This window comes from Aspergillus affinis (assembly GCF_023601865.1).
Source record: "Aspergillus affinis strain CMG 70 chromosome Unknown NODE_242_length_21016_cov_93_894790, whole genome shotgun sequence".
NCBI lineage: Eukaryota > Fungi > Ascomycota > Eurotiomycetes > Eurotiales > Aspergillaceae > Aspergillus > Aspergillus affinis.
Window position 1 is genome coordinate 1 of NW_026516023.1, and position 20,911 is coordinate 20,911.

Sequence of the window (20,911 nt, forward strand, 5' to 3'; positions counted from 1 at the left end):
TGCCCGGAATGAGAACTAGATATGAGTATTCGGAGGAGCTCTTGTCGAAATATTCTAAGCACGGTGCTTAGAATGGAATGAAATGTGTATATGTTATCAATCAAAACAGGTGAGGGCGAGCTATACCGAAAGGGGCTAGCCCATAACATGATCTGGTAGCCCCTGCCTATTGTGGTTAGTCTGTATGTCAGCTGACCCACGTGGATCGGCCGTAGATCCATGGATCCTCCGTAGCAGAGCGAGAGCTTCATATTAACAACGCCCAGGGCTTACCCCCTGGCGGCCTTTGCCCCAGCAGGGGACGGCGGGACACATGCTTAGGCGGTGAACTGCGGCCGAAAAATATAACTAACTAACTAACGAGAGCTTCATACAATTCAAGCATTCTACACCTACCTCAGCTATCAAATTACATCCTAATCCCATTACCTCTTCATCCCCAACATACCGAGTGAGGGCTTAATACTCACATTTCCATTCCCTGGTCATCATCATTCACTCATCAGAGGATTCGCCATGAGCGCTGAGGGTTTCCTCGCGGGCGTCGAAGGCGGCGTGGTGCCGGTGGACTGCCACGATCGCGTGTTGCAGATAGCATTCAACTATATGGATCAGGGGCTGTGGACCGGCAACGGCGTGTTCGATGTTGTCGAGAAGCTGCACGCGCGCGGGTGGTCGTTTGGCGAGGGGGAGTTGAGGTTCAATCGGTAAGTGACGACCCCCAATACCACCGTACTACGAAGACTAATCATCACAGCACCCTAGATATATTCTATCTCGCCCAGCTTGCCGCGGCCATCTACCGCTCCTCCTCCCAACTCGACGGCGACTTTCCCTCCCCCTCCGATTTCCCCGCCTTCTACACCACGCACCGCGCACTCCTCCACCCCTCCGCATGGCGCTCCTACTACTCCGCCGCCTTCCTCACCCAGCCCACCACAGCGCGCTTCTACCGCCTGCCCGACCTCCAAGATCTGCCCGACTCCGACTCCCCACTGGCGCAGCCACGCCAGCCACCCCCCGGCGGCGGCGCAGCACACGCCACGAAACTCCCTCGCTGGGCCTACAGCGTCGAGCGCACGCACCGCAGGCAGCCCTCCCTTCCGCTAGCGACTCTCACGCGATTAGCCCTCAGCACGCTCGAGATGACCACCGCGCGCCTGCGCACGGTCCACCCCAGCGTGCCACCCTACTCCGAAACGCAAGCGCGCTTCTGGCTCGAGGACATGAAGCTCGGTTCCCCTATGCCATCCGGCTTAACAAAGGCACAGTCCCAGCAAGCGTGGAAGCCGAACAGCTTCGGCGTAATGGTAGCGCAGGGAGCGCAGGATATGTACGCGTGGGAAGCGCAGTATGGCGCGTGGGATAGTGGTGTGCAGTGGTGTGGATGGCCGGATGGTGGGGTGGAGGTGCAGGCGTGGGAGAGGGGGTGGGAAGAGGAGGTAGGGAGTCAGGAGGAGGTGGAGTTTTTGGCTGCTGTTGTGGTGGAGGAGACAGTGGGGGTGGAGGTGAATAAATTGGACTTTGCGGTGCGCTCACATATATTGTTGGGGTTGATGCGGGCTGCGGTTGAGGGGGGACGGGAGAGGGAAGCTTTTCTGGAGGAGCTGGAGAAGGGAATGGCATTGAAGGGGCGGATTGGGGAGGAAAGGGCAGGGAGGTGGCTGAAGGAGGCCTTGAAGGTCGTGGAGCCATATGTGAGAATGTGGGAGGGTGCGTGGCCTGCTGTGGAGGAGGAGAGGGCGGAGATGCTACGACGGATTTTGGTGGAGAATGGACAGTTCTTTGCAAGATGGAAATTTTCGCCGCTTTTGAAAGAGTTTAACTTTGAGCTGGGTCCGAGAGAACAAGAGTAGGGTGGTAGTTCTCCGCATCGTGACAGTTCCTTTTACTCCAAGAACTCATGAAAGGCAGGTCACGTACCTGGTGGAATGCTGGGGATGTCTGTTGCAGCAGGATCTACAACTCAGGTTAATACTGTTGCTCATTAGAAACAACCTAACCGACTTACATTTCCACTCTATGTCAATGCCATTCAGGTCATGCTCTGTCACAAACGAGACGATGTTCGCGACAACTATATCCTGATTACCCGGCTCGACCGCGGAGCGGAAAATGTGATACGTAGCCGGTTCGGCGGAGAAGCTCCAGTCACCAAGCGACAGGATCTTCTTGAAGCCAGGCAACTGCTTGAACAACTCCCACTGGGCTTGTATGGGGCTGGCGTTGACGGCGTAGCTCGGGCTGATGTTCCGGGTGCGCCTGTTGGCGACTCGGATTCGGTGCAGAAGTCTTTGTTGATACCGCACTGGCTGTACTTGTTCTAGAGGCGGGATAGCTAGCGGTTGCAAAGCACAGGCTGGGGATTCGTAGATGTCAGAGGGACATACACAACACGGACAAGAATCCAAGCTCGCACGAGTCGTACCCGGTCATGGCTGCTGTGTTCCAGATAAATTGGAGCCCAAGTCTAATCAACATAGTCGTCTATCAGGGAAACAGTGATAGAATTGGCTACATGTGCTCATAAAGACGATGAGTCCAAAAAGCAAAGGAAAATTTCGAACCATAGCTTATACATGTCTTACCGAGTAAGCTCTAGAATGCACATCACCCTCTTTACTCCGTGGTTCCTGCCTGGATAATTCCGCCTCCGACGGGGACGCGGAATTCCTCGAAGAAACGCCGAGTAAACAAAGCCGAAACGCGTCTCGCGTCGTTTATAGAGAGAGAAAAAGAGAAAACAATGATAGGAGATTTCCCATGCATCTTTTATCTTATCGATAAGTGAATTACTTTTTATCGACCTCCACGAATTACGATGTAAGTATTAAAGGAACAAGAAATATGTGTGGGTCGCAAAATGGGGTCGTCGGCCGTGCGCCCGAGATCGATCATTTGTCGAGCAATATTGTTTGATTGTCTTCAGGAGAATGAAAGCACAAATAAGAGATGAATTAATTAGCGATTAAGGCTAGTGTTATCCCTGGCTATATTGCACCATGGCAAGCATTGAGGTTTTGGGCATAATGGGGGTCTTAAGCAAAGGATGACCAGCTTGTAATGGTGCCCGTTTCTTCTGGCAGCAACTCTGTTCTTCCTCATCTGAAATAATCCTCTGTTTGGAGTCAAGATTTGGCCTGCGGACAAGCCCCCTATGGTGAGAACGAGTTCAGCATTCAAACAATTTTGCACTATGGTTCAGACTAAATGCAATAAATAACACTTATCATCATGAGATTGCAGAAACTACGGTGTAGGTAACTAGATGGTGGCGTGTTGAACAAAGTCCCTCATAACTACGATGTTGCAGAGATTCTGTATGGTCCAGGCTCGAGGGACTTCCAGGGCGAATTTTGTCTTTATTGTACTCCGCGGAGTGCATGTTTCTATGCCGGCACTAGGGATGTAGCAGCTTTCTCCACCATGCTAAAGAATTTTAAGGAATTCTACCGACATGACCCACCTATGTCTCAAAGTCATATCATACACTATACAGATGGAGCTCCTGCTGCGCTACCTCCCCTTCTTCTCGAGAAGGGGCTTCTCGCAAAACTTAAGAGCTCAAACGTTTTGAAGGATGCGCTGAGTCTATCGTCCATATTTGAAGTGGAAACAATCCAGAACGTACGGAGTACACAGTAGAACATTGAAACATTACTTTGGCTTAGGGTAAGACAGTCCTTATGACCTGAACAGCCTTGCAAATATTTACGGTCTTGATTTACGAAAGGAAGCTGTTTCCGGTTAATATTAAACTTTCTATACTCGGGAGTTCTCATTCTAGATTCAATCTCCCTAATGTATGGCCATCAATGTCGCTTCACATGCTAGTTAGACACCTTACCCTTTTGACATGTCTAGATGAAGCAGTCACTTGGAACTATTCTCTCGCCAATTATCTAAGGGTCTAGAATGGCGAACGTAAATCCAGTTGTCTTATACCCCATGGGGCTTGGTGGATTGTAGAAAGATTAAGCATTTGACATCCATTCACCAGAATGCTTACTCCCTAGATCGGAGAGGACGGGGCTTTTGTTTCCGACTTCCGTCAGTTGCCAGTCCCCCAAACGTCGATTTCATTTTCTAGGAGTGATACGAATCCGCCTGAATAGGCCTAGAAGGAACGAGCAGTTATGAGTAGATTTAAATGTCTCACGAAATTTATCCCTAAATGGGTATCAATTACGCATGGAAATGCTCGTCTCGAGTCAGAGAACGGCCTTGTTTCGGGCCAATGAGTAGTGTCTAAGGAGTAGGAACGGAGTGTGTTTCGAGTACAAGAACCTCCGGCAGGCTCGGGTGTTGAAGTTCAGGCCCACGAGAAGGATTCTGTTCCGCCGTTAAATCGCCAAATTCAGCATTGTGCTCGGGGGTTTCTCCGCGAGACTGACGATCTTACCGTTGCTGTTGGTAGCTGTGGGGCTCCGGTGTTGGAAATAAAGGGATCGGCAGTTTTAAGCTGCTACCGCGACCATCTCCGACTGGTTCACCCCTTCAGAGGTGGAGGCGGGTTAGATTAGTCGTACCATTGCATGTTTTGATCAGAGATTACGTAGTGAATTCTCTTCCACTAGAATCCAGGGTAACAGGCACGAGGTTTCACGAGAAGCATATATAAGACGCTCTGCCGGTCCAACCTTGACATTTGACAGTTGTGACAGCCACTCCACTATCTTAATACCATGACAATGCCTTCTATCGCCCAGACCCTTCCTGTTCTCGCCGCCGTGGCCTTCCAGGCTGCTGATGCTGCCATGGGCCCTGCCTTCAGCACCGGTCCTGTCTCTGACGGCAGCTGGATCCGCGAGGCCACCTCCACCTTGGTCCTCCCCAAGGCTCCCAGTGGCTCTTCCGGCGTTGCTTCCCTCTGGGTTGGCATGGGCACCTCCAACGGTGACCTGGTCCAGTCTATTGCCGATAACTGGGACTCCGACCACTGGAGCGTCTACGCTTACACTCTGCTGAGCACCGGCGGTGAGTCGAACTTAAGAACCACATGTAATAAGAGTCAAGAAACTAACAATCTGAACAGCCCAGTCGCAGATGCCCGTCCAGGGCCCTGCCACCGATGCCACCGAGGGTGACAAGATCACTATGCACTGTAAGAACACCGCACCCTAAGAGACCGGAATATGTGGCTAAACGTGAATACAGACAAGTTCGACGACAACAGCGGCAACTACACTCAGACCGTTCAGCTGAACGGCAAGACCGTCTCGACCCTCTCTACCAGCGACGAGCACGCTCAGGGCTGGGGTAGCTCCGTCGAGTGCGGTGAGGACAACTGCGGCACTATCGGTGCTCACAGTAAGTTTTCCTGCAAAGAATGAACTAATTATCATTTTATGGATCGTTGGACTGACGCATGTTGTTTTACAGAGTGGACCGACACCAAGATCATCTTGGACTCCGCTGACGCCAACTACATCAACACCGTCGGCAAGGGCGAGGGTGTCACCGGCGAGATGTCCACCAGCGACAACGGCAAGACCTGGACTGTCACCACCATCAACATCCCCGAGTTCACCTTCGGACAGTCTTCTTAAGGTCACATAGACATAATTACTAACAATTTAACTGTACTATATTGCAATATTCTGCAAAGTTATGTTGCTAGAAAAGCTTCTACATCCGTTCGTATTTAGTAGAGTATTTTCCATAGCCTTGATCAATTCTATGCCAACAACCCCTTGATATGTATGTCCCTTCGTGTGTAAGAAACGCGTAAAACATTACAACCTGGCAGATAAACGACGAGGTGCTTCTGGAATATGAACGGGCGGTAATCTCTAGGCATCATTCTCACTCGAATCCTCACTCAACTCATAATCGCTAACCTGCTGTGGTGGACACATCAAGAGAATGGAAGAAGGCCCGTAGACAATGCGAATGTAATTTCTCCAACGATGGTTTCCGGGTGAATCTATTAACCTTCCTTGTGGTGAAGGTCTGAATTTTAGACCTTGGCGCAACTGGTCTTCGTTGAAGCTCCTCCTATGCACTGTGTATCTGCCGCCACCGCGGGGGAAGTAGTCTGACGAAAAGGAGCTTGAAATCGGAGGTTTGTCCTCCCAGATAGTCTGGAGACTGGCCTAGACACGGCATCTTTGTACTTAGATGTTCGAATATCGGCTTCCATTTGCCCGTTGTAAGCGTAATATTTCGAAATGTGTCATTTTTGACGGTATCCTTGTGCTGCGTAAGGAACTCAAGTAGAGCATCCTGAGTCACTGGAAAGCCAGCTAAAGACAGAATCTCCAGCGCCGGAAGAGAAAGTTGTTCGGAAATGGCCGTGAATAGCCACTCATATCCCCGATCACTCCGAGTCATATGATAAAGCTGCAAGTCCAGATGATGCAGCTTTGGAGTTGACTTCAGTAATTGCAAGATACCCGGGAGTTCGCGTGACGCTGTCCGGGAGCTGCGTCTTCTAGGTAGCTCGGCTACACTGCCAAAAGACGTGTTGAGAATCTTGGCTCCTCCCTGATTCCTCATTCCATATTCTCACGTCTCGTTGGACATCTCTGTGCATAGACTCAATTTCAGTGTGTGCAGATTTGCGCCGATGACATCGCGGCCGGCTTGATCGAGGTTTGTCAGTTGAAGTGTGTGATCTATCAAGAAGACACTGCATCTGATAATATCTCGATAAATGCTCGACCGGCTGATTGAAACTTTGCTTTCAACAAGAGCAGAAATCACAATCCAATGCACCTTTGTAGCCTTGGTCCAGATCTCCGGCCAAAGACCCCTCTCGGGGCTGACTCGTAATTCTGGTCCGAGTTGGATTGCCGCATCTAGCTCAACACTGTCGAGGTTCTCGAACTGCTGGAAAACTCGAGCCAAACGCCCAATCACGTATTGTGCAGACACGTTCTGTTGAGTTTGTCTCTGTTCTCTCAGCTAGTGGATGTCGGAGTGGATATTCTTGGTCTTCCAATTAAATGATTTCCATCGTTCCGGATCGAGTTTTTCTTCTGCCTCTTTGGCGGCGAAGTATATCGCGACGACTGTGATATGGTGAACTTGTTGGCGTAGTATCGGATTACTAATAAGGGTATGCAGCGACTGGAAACTCTGTTTGGTCAGATCAATAGTAGGACGGATGCTGAAATGAGGTCCAAGACAGCGTTCGCTGAATGTCCGATCCACAAGGCGAAGAGCCTTAATGCTCTCTAGGTCTAGAAAGCCTAAGATTATCTGGAAAAGCTCCGACGGGATACAGAGCCACGACATCGCAAAAGTTACAAGTACTGGGCCAAAGGTATGAGCGCACTGTTGTCGAGAGCGGCTTTAGTTATTAAATGAGAGATGGTCAATCTGCCGTGTGGATATGTCTTAAATAGTCATTCGCTAAGAAGGGTTGACCCTTTTTGGTACAGTGGTACATCTGTCATATTCTGGAGTGAGGGGTCAGCAAATCCTATTTCCTAGCAGATACAAAGCTTATCGATGAGGACCTTATAGCCGTTTTTCTGTCTGTCAGCTCGTGGTATTTTGTTCGCTCTTGCCAGTGTCGATCCCATTACCGCCCTATGTGACCCACTAGCCAGTGATATCTGTCCGGCCCCGCCATAACTTCGCCTCAGATCGCTCCCGATTAAGAGGACCCAGTCTTCCTCGACATTCGCCCAGAAAGCTCTTGATAGTATTCCAGGCAAGCATTTTGGCCTCGCAATTGCACGGCCTTTCTGTCATGGCTTTACTCAAATGTAGTTCAGTCTAATAAGTTACCTTCGCAGCCCAGCAATTGATCGATGTTTTACGGAAGTCATCTTTCTATTAAAACAAGTAGCATCGAGTTGTGGGAGAAGAACGATATAAATAATTCTCTGGCTGTTTGGCAAATAACAAGGTAACTAGACACGCCCACTCTGACAGGACTGGCATAATGAATCTAGGGGTGTGATTTGTAATTAGCTCCAGAAAAAGGTAATAATAAGTACAATCACAAGATTTGCGCCAAGAGCTTGTTGGAACCTTTTTCCCCTAGCTCAGCTTGAGCCAAGCCCTGTCATAATTGGTGAACTCGGGTGTTTGGTAGTTCGTGCATTTTAGTATACGCCAATTGTTTCTCTTTTATCCGAAGAGTAAGGGTCCGTTCAAAAGAGCCAGTACCTACCGTGGCCCTATGAAGGCATCTTAGATATTATTTGCCCAGTTGAGAATCAGATTTGATGTATCAACTATGCGAAGGTACTTGTGCGAAACTGGATGATGTCTCGATCGAGAATACTAGAAAATCAGTATTATCGGGGCATTGTTTGTGAGGAATGTAGTCATTATGTCAGATGTTTCCGAGCATGAGGTGAAGTTTGCAAAGCTGCTGGGAGAAAAAGTCTTCTGCTGGCACCGAAACGGCGAATTCTATATTTCCAGCCTTACCAATATTTCAATTAGATAATATAATTATGTCTACAACCGTCAAATCGCTGATTTCAAAGGATCAGATATTTTGGCATTCAAACATATTGAGGCTTAGAGAACAAGAAAAACTAAGCACACCATCACTGCCTACACTGTAAGGTCAGAAAGCCTGGGATTGGCCCGTCGTATATTTTAGCGCACATTCCTGCTGTTGTGGGTCCTCGTACATTTTAGCGCAGCCTGGTCAATCGCCTTGCCTCATAATCAGAATACTAATCTGCCTTGATATTGAACCTAAATTGAGCTTATTGACGACGATTCTGGACAATCCTGATCGTACTCAGATACACGGATGCCTTGAGGGATCATGGCCCTAATAATAGAGCGAAAAATAAACGAGCTTGGCAAGTTCTTGTGGACATGATATATAGCTACCGTCACCCCTAAGGAAATCATGGCCATTAGTTAGAAACAAGAAACAGCAAAGAAGTGTGAGGAACATGACACCAACAACAGCAACGTCGGCCTCAGCGACGGCATCTCCTACCTGTATTGATATCGCCCCTGGTAAGAATGGATATCTACCTCCAGAGGCATGCGGCTCGCTTCTTTTCTACGAGCCGTCTTTCGGGGCAGCGATTTTGTTCGCCGTTTTATTTGGTCTCACAACATTAGCTCATATAATTCAGGCTTTTGTGTACAATAAGGTCCGCTCCTTCGATCTCTCGCAGTTGAGTTATGCTCACTATTTCATAGCGTTACGCATGGGTGGTCATCATGGGTGCCACGTGGGAGCTTTTGGCTTTCGTTTTCCGGGTTATGCAGACGCGTCATCAAAACCAGGACATTTGGGATACCATGTACGAGCTATTCTTTCTATTAGCACCCATTTGTGAGTATCCTCTCCTGTTTTTACGAAAAAATGATGCGATTCCATTAAAGAAGTGCTGTCTAACACGCCGCCCAGGGATCAACGCATTCATCTACATGACACTCGGCCGCATGATCTACTACTTCTTGCCGCATCAAAGACTCGCAAAAATTTCTGCGCGCCGTTACGGAATGTTGTTCGTCTTCTTAGACATCTTAGCATTCTTGGTCCAAGTTGCCGGCGCCTCGATGTCAACCAATGACAGCATGGGCCAAAAGTTCGTCATGCTCGGACTTCATCTCTACATGGGCGGCATTGGGCTGCAAGAGCTCTTCATCCTCTGCTTTCTAGGCCTGACCATCAAGCTCCAACGGAAAGTATCTGTATTGAGATACATGGAGGGCGGGGAAGATGTCAAAACGCCGGTTCGACAAGGCCTTTTCCATCCTTCGCGACTATTCTATGCGGTTTATTTCGCTCTTGCTATGATTTCCGTCCGGATCATCTTTCGACTCTGTCAGTATGCGCGGGGGTATGATGAGGCAAATCCGGTTTTGACGACCGAGTCGTATGAGTATGTTTTGGATGCGGCGCCAATGTTTTTGGCTCTGCTTGCGCTGAACATGTTTCATCCGGGGCAAATTATTCGGGGGGAGAGGTCGGATTTCCCAAGGCTAACTCGTGCTGAGAAGAGGGAGCTTAAGCAGCAGAGGAAGGATATGAAAAGGGACAAGAAGAGGATGAAAAGAGAGTTTGATTTGGAGAACTGATGGCGGTAGATAGTTTGATTCTTAGAGTTATGTTTCCATAGACGTTTCCTGAATTATGACATTTTTTCATGGGTGTCACCCTACGCTCGAGGTTTAATTTAGCAATGGTGGAATTGACTATATTTTAAACACGTAGTTGCTAACATTCCCTTTATCGTAGGATAATGATGCCTCTTCGACGTTCTGTTTCACTTGATTCATTCCGTTCAGAAATAGTCGCCCCTGCATGCATCATCCCTACAACAAAAATTACTTCTGGGTTCCAATTACAGATACCACAAAAAGCGCAATAGGGACTGAAAGTCAAGATTTTGGCTTTTGGTTTTTTCTTATCTACCGGCTGTGAACTAGATATATCTCACTTTTCAATCAAAAAAATAAAAAATTTTAATCAAGTCCATATCAAACGAGTGACACCAACAAAAGAAAATTGAAGAAAATTAATACAGACAAGTTCACTCTTCCAATCAATCATTCCATCGCAGCGCATGGAGGATTTGAATCGCTGCCATACGCCGAATCAATCATCGCAACACGACCAGATAGTCACGACAAGCTTAACTTTCCGATAGAACGACCGATTTTCTGATCCTCAAGTTCAGATCTAGTTGAAAGAAGGAGCAGCGGTCTCAGAAGGGACGGGAGCGTCTTCGCCGAAGACATTGGAACCGGGGAAGCCGGCACCAGGGAAGCCAGAGGGCTCAGCGCCGCCGGAGGGCTGGGGAAATCCGGAGGGGAAGCCAGAAGGAGCGGGAAAGCCACCATCCTGGGGACCGCCGGAAGGCTGAGGGAAGCTAGAGCCCTCGGGGCCGCTGGGGGATCCACCGAACTGGCGCTTCTCGTTGAAGATGCCGGTGGGAGCGGGAGCTTCGCCGTGCTCAGAGCCGGGGAAGCCGGAGGGCTGGGGCTTACCGGAGGGTTCGGGGCCACCGGGGAATCCACCAGAAGGGTCAGGGAAGCCGGAGGGGAAGCCGGAGGGAACTCCAGAGGGCTCGAGGAAACCACCGGAAGGCTCAGGGAAGCCAGAGCCGCTAGGGAAGCCGGTGGCATCGCCGAACTGGCGCTTCACGTTGGCTGTGGCAGTGGGAGCATCCTCACCGGCGCCAGGGAATCCGGAGGGCGCGGGCTGTCCGGACAGCTCAGGGCCACCCTGTGGGGGAGGGCCAGAGGGCTCGGGGAATCCAGAGGGCCCGGGGAAGCCGGAGGGCTCAGGGAACCCGGACGGGCCAGGGAATAAAGAGGGGAATCCTGAAGGGAAACCGCCGTGGTGGCCGTGAGGAGCATCACTAGGGAAGCCCGAAGGAGCGGAAGCGAAGGTACCAGTGGGAGCAGCACCGTCGAACTGACGCTTCTGGATGTCGGAGCCCTCCTCGGGACCGGGGGTGCCGGAGGAAGGATGAGGAGGGAGGCTACCAGTGCCAGAGGGAGGAGGAGGCAGCGAACCAGTCGGGGTGCCAGTAGGAGCAGGGCCAGAAGGCTCGGGGAAGAAACCGAAGTGAGGAAGAGCGGCGGCGCAGCCGACCAGCCCGGTGAAAGCGACAGCAGTGAACTTCATATTGAAACAGAACGTAAGGACAGAATAGAAGAGCTTGTCTTGAAAAGAAAAAGGTGATAAAGAAGTGAATGATCGTAGCGATGGTTTCTGGTATGTCTGGGGGTGGCATGGCCCAATTTATAACTTTTTCTGTAGGCGTAATGGGCTACCTCCTTCGGACGGAAAAAGACTACCGTGTTGCTGATAGCTACATGGAAGAGCTAAGGTCCGCCCTCGCTATGACCTCCGGAGTCTTCTGCGCCCTGGATGGGGCAATCCAGAAGCAGATCGCATGGCCCACGTCGCTTGGGCAAAAAAGCAAGACTGGTGTGCCGTGCGCCACAGCCAAATGAGGATCGAGAGCCCCGAGTCGTGGACACGTCTGGAACCTCCGTTAGTCAGGTACGGTGATTCACGTTGAGTGCTCGACAGGGGTGTCCACCGTCCACAAGCAGCGTGCAGGATATAGGGGCGGATCCTTAAACACAGGTTGTTTTGCCTTGCGTATGGTATGTGGGCCGTGCGGAATCGCCATTGGACAAGGACCCACGGGGCTGGCGTCAACCAGTGTATCCACAGAATGATGAGACGAGCAGACGCGTGCTTGACTTGATCTTTTTATGCTTATTATGACGTCTAAATCGGTATGCAGGATTCTTGGTGGTAATCCTACGACAGCGACTGTCTTATCCACGCGTGAGGGAAGTAGGAGTATGTTGGAGCTCCTGTTCTGCCTACTCGGCTGCAGCCAGCTTCACTCAGTTCCACCTGCCGCTGAGGTAGTGGGTCCGATAACCCAATTGATAATCTGTATCCAATCATCTTTGCAGAGTCAAGTAAAATTCCGCTCCAGAGTCCAGATTCCAGAGTCGTCCACCACGGCGGCTATTATTCCGTGTCTCCCCTGGTGCAAAATGAAGGCGGCACCTAGATGGACGGCAGTCGAAAGGGGGATGCCGTGAGACCGTCTAATAGGTTACGCTTATTGAGCATTGGTCCGTTGGGGAATTTCCCGTAGAAACTACGGGGCCCCTTGTCCAGGGGAGAAGTTAGGGCTTTCGGAGACGGGCTGAAGCAGTGGTGCGATATCCTTAAGGTTTGGCGATACATGTCGGCTTTTCCGGCTCCAGAAATGATCGATGCTGGCTCGATGGCATAATTGGACACACAACAATTGCCACCAATCAATCTAATCGCCGAGAGAAAATGAGGTGTCCAACGGTCGGCTATCTGCTTCATCTATATAGCCTCCCCTCCCAGAAGAAAAAACAAGAACGAAAAGATCACTGGAGAGAGAGCACGACATTTCATTCATGAATAGAATGCCAAAACCAACGCTCAATCCGCTCATTGATCCATGTTGCGTAGACAGGCTGACAGAGAATGAAACAAGTTGTTTACATCCAGCTTTACTCGGCCAGAAGTCTGTCAATTCGACCCGAATGAGAGTATGATAGATATTGTTTCTTCCATGAGAGTGTCGTCTCCAAGATCTGTTCAATTGGAATAAGGTTTGTTTAAGGCATGTTGGCGTTTGATGATCTCAGTTGAATGTCTCAGATAATTCTCACGATCAACAACCGGGTAACTTATTTAGTGTGCCAAAGGCCGAGCAAGCATAAGGCTTGGGAACAGTGGATTCTGATATGTCAATAGTCTAGATTGATCGATATAACACTGTCCGTGGCGTGCTCAATATCCTCCAAACATCGAGTGATCCTGCCATTATTCAATCGTCATCATAATAACGAAAAAAAGGCAGAAAGGAGAGGGAAATGAAATGGGGTAGAGAGGACGGACGACAAAGTACCGCATTTGGGACTGAAGGGCGCTGACCGAGTCGCAAGCCATGACTTATCAAGTTGCTTCCACGCCAGGAAATGGAGATGGCACGTCAGCTTCCTAGGGCTGGGGCCAGACGGGCGGTTAGCGTGTTTCAGCATTTAAGCCTGTTTTAAGTAGCCGCTACGCCCGCTTAGCGTAACCAAGCCTATTAAGAATAGCAGAGTGTCTGTGCTTCAATTTATGCTAGACAATCTAAGAGAATTAACTCAAGCCATAGAAAGAATTTGGGGTTTGAACTTTAAGAGGCATCTGTTGATAATCTCGACGGGACGGTGTACTATATCCACCGAAAAGTCTAGATGTGAGTTCTCAGATCCTGCAACAATGTTGTCATCCGCGAGATTCTCGCTCAAGTGAACGATATTACTGAAAATTTTTTCCTCCATTGTACAATGAGATTTGCCTGTTCGTGCTTCAAATATCACGAATAGAGTTCGAATTACATGATGAACGGGCGAGAAAAAGAAAGTCATCGGGTGGCCATGAGCCATGTATAATCCCTCAGAGGAAAAGTTGGCAAACAATAATTGACATGATTCTTGACACAGTTGGCTTGTTCATGTTCCCTCTTCACAACAAGGACGCTAAATAAAGTTATCGAAATAACCCAACATCTTTGATTCATCGCGATGCGTCAGACCACACAGCGCTAGAACAATTTGCACGGTTTTCGTTTCTGAATTGACATCGCCAATGTAGGCCAAGTAGCTGTCACCGATCTTGGCCTCTGCAGCCGCAGCCTGAGACTCATCGACTGGGCTTGCCGAAGAGACAGGGGACTGTGTTTGGGATGAAAGTCGATGCCGTTGTTTGTTTTGGTTGGTGATGAGATATAATTAGCTCGGAAGTCGGGAACAACGTTAATCCGTCCGAGGCTCATATTTTGCAGAGGCCACGATCCTCTTCAACACCTAAGCACTCAAGTATCTCTGTACTCTAGGCTACGTTTTAGATAGAGTATTACTCCATTCATTTGCATTCTCCTTATGGCTTAGGCCTCGTACAGCTCGGACCGATCGAACTCCTCCATCCCCCTGAGTTTCCCACTTCAGTTGGGTGAAAAGGGTTGTGGCAGAAATGTGGGTCTACCGAAGAAGTGATTATTCAACTGAGTTATATGATCATATTCAAATGAATGAAGGTCTTGATTCTTTCTAACTACACGATAAAGAAGCCGATATTTATGCAATTTCAGGGGCTTCATGGTCGTCATAAATGAGCGGAATTGCACGATTTATCGTCATAAATCAATGCGGTTGCATGATCGATCTGGTCAAGCAAGGCGATGATATAAGCGGTTTTAGTCATCTACCGCGGCCACAAGGGTCAGTTGCCGTTCACGTGATGGGACCAGGGAATGTATGCCTCAGGCAATGATGTTCCCTTCCCGCCTGAGGTGTCAACTGCAAACCCTTGCCCTCCATGGCGATTTAATGCACGCAGTAGCAGCGGTGGTAGCAGGGCTGTTTTAAGCCAGACGAGTCGATGTGCTTCAAGAGGGAAGTTGTGGTACTATGCCCAGCTTTTGCTACTAGGGATGTGTCTAGTTCAAATGTAATTATTGAAAGAGGATCCAATTCCAGAAAACAAAGTTGTATGAGATAGCTATACGTAAAGCACTTCTATTAGACCCTATCCCTCCGTATGACCGAGACCCGTAGAGTTATGAATAGTTAATAGCCTAAGATAGCCAGATTCCATCACCTGTCTCAATCTCAAATCTAGATGTTGAGGCTACGACGACCAACGACCCACAATCGGGATACCCGAGCCCTCTCAAGCTATTCAACAGACAGTTCGCCCCTCATCTAACCACCACCAAAAAAAAAAAAAAAAAAAAAAAGAGACGGTATTAGGGATTCCCTACCAGGGTAGCTAGCCTCTCCAAGGGAGCAAAAAAGAATTTGTACGAATATTCCGACACGGGGAATCGAACCCCGAGCTGCCGTGTGAGAGACGGCGATGTTAACCATTACACCATATCGGATGTCGGATATTAAAGCGGGGTTAATTTAAATTCATAAGTCCTAAGCCAAAGAAAGTTGACATTTTTGGCTGCAGTATATGGTCTGCAATATATACTCTTCCGTCATCACGAACCAGGTATACACAAGTAGTCCTCTTAACACGCAATTTATCCAACAGTTCTCGAATCACCAGGTTTGGCTTGCCCGTCGACGTCTCAATTGCCCGGACCTCCACAGCGCTTCGGCAGTGTAATGTAATGACCCTGTTTCCTGCAGAAGGCCGAGAAGCAATTGTTTATGGCCCTGGGCGGCCGCACCGTTTGCATGCCGCTGCATCAGCAAATTCTGGATGATACATCGGATTTGTAGGCTGGCATTCTCAAGTGCGTGGAGCAATATTAAACTCCACTTGTCTTCGTCCAAGTCCTCGCAGAAGCCTTTCGAGTCTTGGTACTGTGTACAATCAAGATGGTGAGCGGAAATACACATATTAGATGTAAATGATGGAGAGAGCCCTACTTGATCCACCACGAGCTTGGCATAGTCATCGCGGATCTGGAAGTATCGGCCAAACAAGATCATCAGTCGGCCAAGATTGGCTGGTTTGTGCGGAGAGGATGATTGCGCAATCATGAGACGCGCAGTCATGCGGAATAAAGCCCCCCTTTCTAGATTGATGAATTCTCGGTATAAGTATAAAGATCTCAACCGGATTGATTGCATAGGTGGAAACCGCTGCTGCACACTTACTTCCGTCGATCATCTTCAGGTATTCCGGGACCGTCGGCGCTGATACGTGGTTCACCCGGAAGAGGTCGTGACTTTGGCCGATTAACATGTTTTCCATCTCACCTGCTTCTGGTCAGCCAACTACCCTAGAAGGATGCATAAAGATGTCTAATATACGCCTACCATCAACGATTCCATGACAGGCCGCACCACAAACCTGGGCTGTCCGGCTGATCACATCAACTACTTGATAGGTAGCTGAGTTAACTATCTGTGGGACGCCAAAAACCGAGTGTGTTGACGGCTGTGATCATCGCAGCGGCGACCCGTTCTCGACATCGCCGAGCCTGTGGATAACAAGTGTTAGTATGAAAACAGCAAAAGCCAAAGCACTGCCGCGCACCAGGTTGTCATCAGGCGAGAGATAGGCATCAATACGCACATCAACGAGATGTTGTGAATGTCGCGGATGATCGACAGCGTAGCCAACAGGACATCACGGGACACGCCGATCCATACATTCAGCGCCTGAACGAGTTGATTGTGAACGCCCTTAGAGGACAAGGAGGAAAGATATTCGAAGGGGGACATAACAGGCTGCATGGTACAGGGAGTTCAAATAACTCAGTTAGTGACTTGAGTGATCTTGTAAAGCCGTAGCCATAATCATCGGCTGCCTTTCACTCCAATACACGTACCATGGTAGAAAGCGGAGACGGACAGACATCTAGTGACGATGCCGGGGACGGCGGAGCACACGGCGCTGCCACCTCGGCGGGCTCGTTAATGGTGAGCATGCCCGACATTATACTTCACGTCCAAGACAACCGTAGGATGTAGAGATATAGAATACCGAGAACACAATGAATCGCAAGGAGGTATACTAGATCAGATGTGAGGGTAAAGGCGTTTCGATATTTTGATTCACCTGAAGCGCGGTGCAATCCGAGGACCATCCTAAGGAAGTAGACAGCAAATTTGGATAAGGGTAAGGAGATTACACACCGGGAGGGAATACTGAGGAATTATGGAAATGTGCCATTTATAGAACAGATTCGTTTGTCGAGGAAAAAAACAACTTCGACGCGAATCAAATTTTTGAAATTACTCAACCACCACGACGGCTACGGCCTCCAGAACCGATCAGTTTGCCAATAACTCCAACCGCTATCGAATGATCCTATTTCCGTAGGGGATTTCGAAATGGTTGGGGCGAAAACCCCGTGGCCGGCCCTTTCAGGGATTCCCGAGGCAGCAAATTCTTTAAATCAGAATTTTCTTACTTGCGTACTGAACCTCTACGCCGACGCGAAATCGTTCATTTCGCACAATGAGCAAACCGGAAAACAGCTCCCAAAGCCTGTTATCAACTTCTTTGAGCAAGTAGTCACTTACTGCGGATATATGTAACACCAAGCAACCGATATTCTCGATAGGAATGCCTATCTAGGACCTGAGCTGGCCTCGATCAAGCAGACCCTTCAGAATGTCCAACAACATACCTATAGTACCCAGTCAAGCATTCGGAACCAGAGTCACCATTCCTGGGCCTCTATAGTCAGAAATGCGCCTCTTCTAACCCATACGATCTCCTCCTACGGCTCCTCTAGTACCGCCCCGGCCACCCCGTCGGAGCTCAGCAAGGATCGCGAAGTAATCGTTAAACTGCGAGATGTTGGTACCCAGAAGACCTACCGAAAGAAGTCATCGGCAGAGATAAAGGACAAGACAGAAAATGCAAGGAAAAAGGCTGCAATAGCAATTTCTGCATTTTCCCTGGCGAGAGCCCGATTCGTTTCCGCTCGGCAGCTACGCTCGGAAGATTTAAACCTGGCATTACGTACTGCTGCAGAGGCCGAAACTGCTAGGATCTACGACAAATGGGCAGATTTCATGTCAAACGGGGCTACCCTGCGGCGCCCTACGTGGGGCGTAATAGTTTATAGTATCCCGATCAAGTCAATTCAGGACCTGAGTGATCAGGGCGAACAGGACCGAGTAACCAGCGAGCTACTTGACGAGAACAAAGAAGTTTGGAACCAGAAACCTGATATCAGACGCGTAACCTGGCTTACCTATCCTTCCAATTATAAAAACCAGAAATCTTCCGCTCTTATTGTCGAATTCTCTGGCCCGAGACATGCAAATGAGGCAATCATGAAAGGGACTATTTGGGCTAGCGATAACCGGATGACTGTTCTATATGATAGGAACGCGCGGATTCGGCGATACTTTAAATGTCAACAATATGAACACATAGGAATCGTTTGTTCGAATAAAACAATCTGCAGCCTCTGTACCGAAGGCCACGAGACCCGGTCTTGCGTACAGAGGTCTACTACTGATAGCTAGGGGCGCAAATGCGCTGGATGCGGCGAAGCGCACGCCGCCTGGTCAAGAGCTTGCATGAGATACGTAGCAGAGCAGGAGCGGGTGCAAGCTGCAGCTCAATATCGGCAGCCCCTGCACCGCATCCCGCCCTATCTACAGGATCATTCCTCCGTGGGTAGCGACACGGAGACCTCTAGCCCGCCCAACAGCGAGGGGCGGGCTGCAGGATCTGAGGGAAGAAGAAAGAGATTGACCCGGTCAACCAGCCGGCCAACAGAGCAAAATCGCTCTACAGTAAGGTTTCAAGAAAGATCTACACTGCTATACAGCTTACAGGAGCTTGTCCCTGTGCAGCATAAAGAGGCCCTGATAGACCTAAACCCGGAAATTGACGTAGACCCTATTCCGTCCGAGTCAGAACCGTCGATTGCCCAGCAAATCGATATGATTAACGAACCAGAGACGCCCGCACCAGTGACCCCTGCCCCCAGGGGTCGCACTCTGAGTAAAAGGCGCTCCCGCAGCGTCATCTCCTCGGAGATAACAAGGCGGCGCACTAGATACTAGGTAGCGCAGGAAGCTATCTGCCTTACCAGCTTGCCTGCTACAGAGAACACTCCTCTAGCGAAAAGGGCCTAAAGCAAGCAGTTAACCTACCGAAAACAACCAGCATCGACTAGCGATACTTTTAGCGATAACGCAGTAACTGCCTTCCTAAAATCGCCGGAGGCACCTCTTGTCCCTGCACCTACCCCCTCAGAACATTCGACTACGATCGTCCTGGCCGAAGATAACACGCCTGGCCGTTCAGTATCAAGGAAACGTACTAGGGATTGTCGCCATGAATAGACCCCTACACGTACTTCAATACAATGTGAATCGATCAAAGGATAGGGTAATGGTACAGTTCCTCCGGGACCCTGCGGTCCTAGAGGCTGACCTCATCTTTGTGCAAGAACCTTGGGAGAATCCCTACCAGAATACTACCTACCATCCTGCTAACGGCTCCCACCAGCTCCTATACCCGGATTCGACCGAGATAGGGGACGAGCGGGCCCGCGTATGCCTCTACATATCACGCCAAATCGATTTTAATACCTGGAAACATACAGTGCATTCGAAAGACGTCTAGGAGCTCAAGCTCACTGATGCTGACGGCCAACAAGTACGCATCTTCAATATATATAATCGACCAGACGAAGTGGATAGCACTACCCTCGACCTTGTTATCTCTCTAATTATCTTTGCCGGCCCTATTAACAGCTCTACTAATTCCCGTTTGCTCCTATTAGGCGACTTTAATCTCCACCACCCGGCGTGGGGAGGAGAACGCTCTAAAAGAGACTCCTCGTCCGACCAGTTACTGGAACTGATAGATACGAGGTTTCTAGACCTCTGGCTGGAGCCAGGCACTACCACGTGGGAGCGCAACGGAAACAAGACCACTATCGATCTGGTTTTCGGCTCGCAGGACCTGACCCCTAGGCTCGTTACCTGCGAGGTCAACGAGCGAAACCACGCAGATTCGGACCACTATCCAATACGAACCCTTCTTGATATCAGTACTAAAACCCCCGAAGCACAGCAAAGAAGGAACTGGAAAGCCTGCAGTATCAAAGACCTACAAAGCTTCGTGGACCTTAACCTACAGAGCAAGGCCTTTCCCTTGCAAATAAAGCAGCATATTGAGCTCGCTATAGAATACTTTATCGAGACGATCAACCAAGGAATCGCTGCCTCTACCCCGTGGGCGAAGCCTAGCAAGTGGGCGAACCCTTCATTCAATGCGGAATGCCGCGAAATGGTCAAGATTACCCGGAAATTCCGGCATAAGTACACAGAATCAGTTATTACGAACGGTCCTACTGACCCTACTACAGGCCTCCGGTAGGAGCGCTACACCAAAGTTAGGAACCCTAAAGGAAAGGTATTGGCTAAGGCACTGCACCAGGGCTACCGTTCCTGAGTCCGCAAGGCTACCGAATCAGGCCCTCGAGGCATGTGGAAGGCAGCTAAGTGGGCAAGAAGCAGGGAAACCCGCGGAAGCCTTATACCGACGCTAAAAACGGATGACGGGCTCGCAGAGACTGCAGAACAGAAAGTAGAGGCGTTTCGCAAAGCTTTCTTTTCTGAATCACCTCTGGCTGACCTCTCTGACATCCCTACGGCCCGGATACCCCCCCAGATCGACTTCCCGGACCTTACCGAGCACAAGGTACTCCGCTGTATCAGGCGAGCGCCTCCCGATAAAGCACCAGGACCGGATGGCATCCCTAATAAGGTCTAGTACTGGCTGGGTAAGGTCTCCTTCTTCCTCACTGTACTAACGCAGATATTTAACGCGTGCCTACGTCTTGGGCACAACCCGGAATACTTTCAGCAATAGACTACTGTAATGCTGCGTAAAGCAGCCTCTCGGGACTATCGCCTCGCCAAATCCTACCGACCTATAGCGCTCTTGAATACCCTTGGTAAGATCCTGGAGGCCGTGGCT

At 49.6% G+C, this 20,911-nt stretch overlaps 7 protein-coding genes across 7 annotated transcripts; 4 read left to right on the top strand and 3 right to left on the bottom strand.

The window, feature by feature from the left end:
• Positions 1–516: 516 nt before the first annotated feature.
• On the top strand, positions 517–1,856 carry KD926_004999 (uncharacterized protein; the record flags this gene model as incomplete). Its single annotated transcript, XM_053095406.1, has 2 exons — positions 517–707; positions 758–1,856. The coding sequence occupies 2 exons, from the start codon at positions 517–519 to the stop codon at positions 1,854–1,856; spliced, it is 1,290 nt and encodes a 429-aa protein (XP_052949917.1).
• A 59-nt stretch (positions 1,857–1,915) lies between these two features.
• On the bottom strand, positions 1,916–2,436 carry KD926_005000 (putative Glycoside Hydrolase Family 18; the record flags this gene model as incomplete). The annotated part of the gene is made up of 3 exons (XM_053095407.1): positions 1,916–1,959; positions 2,012–2,338; positions 2,391–2,436. 3 exons carry the CDS (start codon positions 2,434–2,436, stop codon positions 1,916–1,918), a joined length of 417 nt encoding a protein of 138 aa, XP_052949918.1.
• A 2,255-nt stretch (positions 2,437–4,691) lies between these two features.
• Positions 4,692–5,549, top strand: KD926_005001 (uncharacterized protein; the record flags this gene model as incomplete). Its single annotated transcript, XM_053095408.1, has 4 exons — positions 4,692–4,977; positions 5,036–5,104; positions 5,158–5,310; positions 5,383–5,549. The coding sequence occupies 4 exons, from the start codon at positions 4,692–4,694 to the stop codon at positions 5,547–5,549; spliced, it is 675 nt and encodes a 224-aa protein (XP_052949919.1).
• A 3,321-nt stretch (positions 5,550–8,870) lies between these two features.
• On the top strand, positions 8,871–10,011 carry KD926_005002 (RTA1 domain-containing protein; the record flags this gene model as incomplete). The annotated part of the gene is made up of 3 exons (XM_053095409.1): positions 8,871–9,077; positions 9,127–9,262; positions 9,338–10,011. 3 exons carry the CDS (start codon positions 8,871–8,873, stop codon positions 10,009–10,011), a joined length of 1,017 nt encoding a protein of 338 aa, XP_052949920.1.
• Positions 10,012–10,615: 604 nt separating this feature from the next.
• On the bottom strand, positions 10,616–11,566 carry KD926_005003 (uncharacterized protein; the record flags this gene model as incomplete). Its single annotated transcript, XM_053095410.1, has 1 exon — positions 10,616–11,566. One exon carries the CDS (start codon positions 11,564–11,566, stop codon positions 10,616–10,618), a length of 951 nt encoding a protein of 316 aa, XP_052949921.1.
• Positions 11,567–15,543: 3,977 nt separating this feature from the next.
• KD926_005004 (geranylgeranyl pyrophosphate synthetase) lies at positions 15,544–16,689 on the bottom strand (the record flags this gene model as incomplete). Its single annotated transcript, XM_053095411.1, has 3 exons — positions 15,544–16,025; positions 16,108–16,178; positions 16,529–16,689. 3 exons carry the CDS (start codon positions 16,687–16,689, stop codon positions 15,544–15,546), a joined length of 714 nt encoding a protein of 237 aa, XP_052949922.1.
• A 96-nt stretch (positions 16,690–16,785) lies between these two features.
• On the top strand, positions 16,786–20,704 carry KD926_005005 (uncharacterized protein; the record flags this gene model as incomplete). Its single annotated transcript, XM_053095412.1, has 7 exons — positions 16,786–16,922; positions 17,523–18,351; positions 18,439–18,922; positions 19,088–19,227; positions 19,325–19,477; positions 19,550–20,304; positions 20,449–20,704. 7 exons carry the CDS (start codon positions 16,786–16,788, stop codon positions 20,702–20,704), a joined length of 2,754 nt encoding a protein of 917 aa, XP_052949923.1.
• Positions 20,705–20,911: the final 207 nt, after the last annotated feature.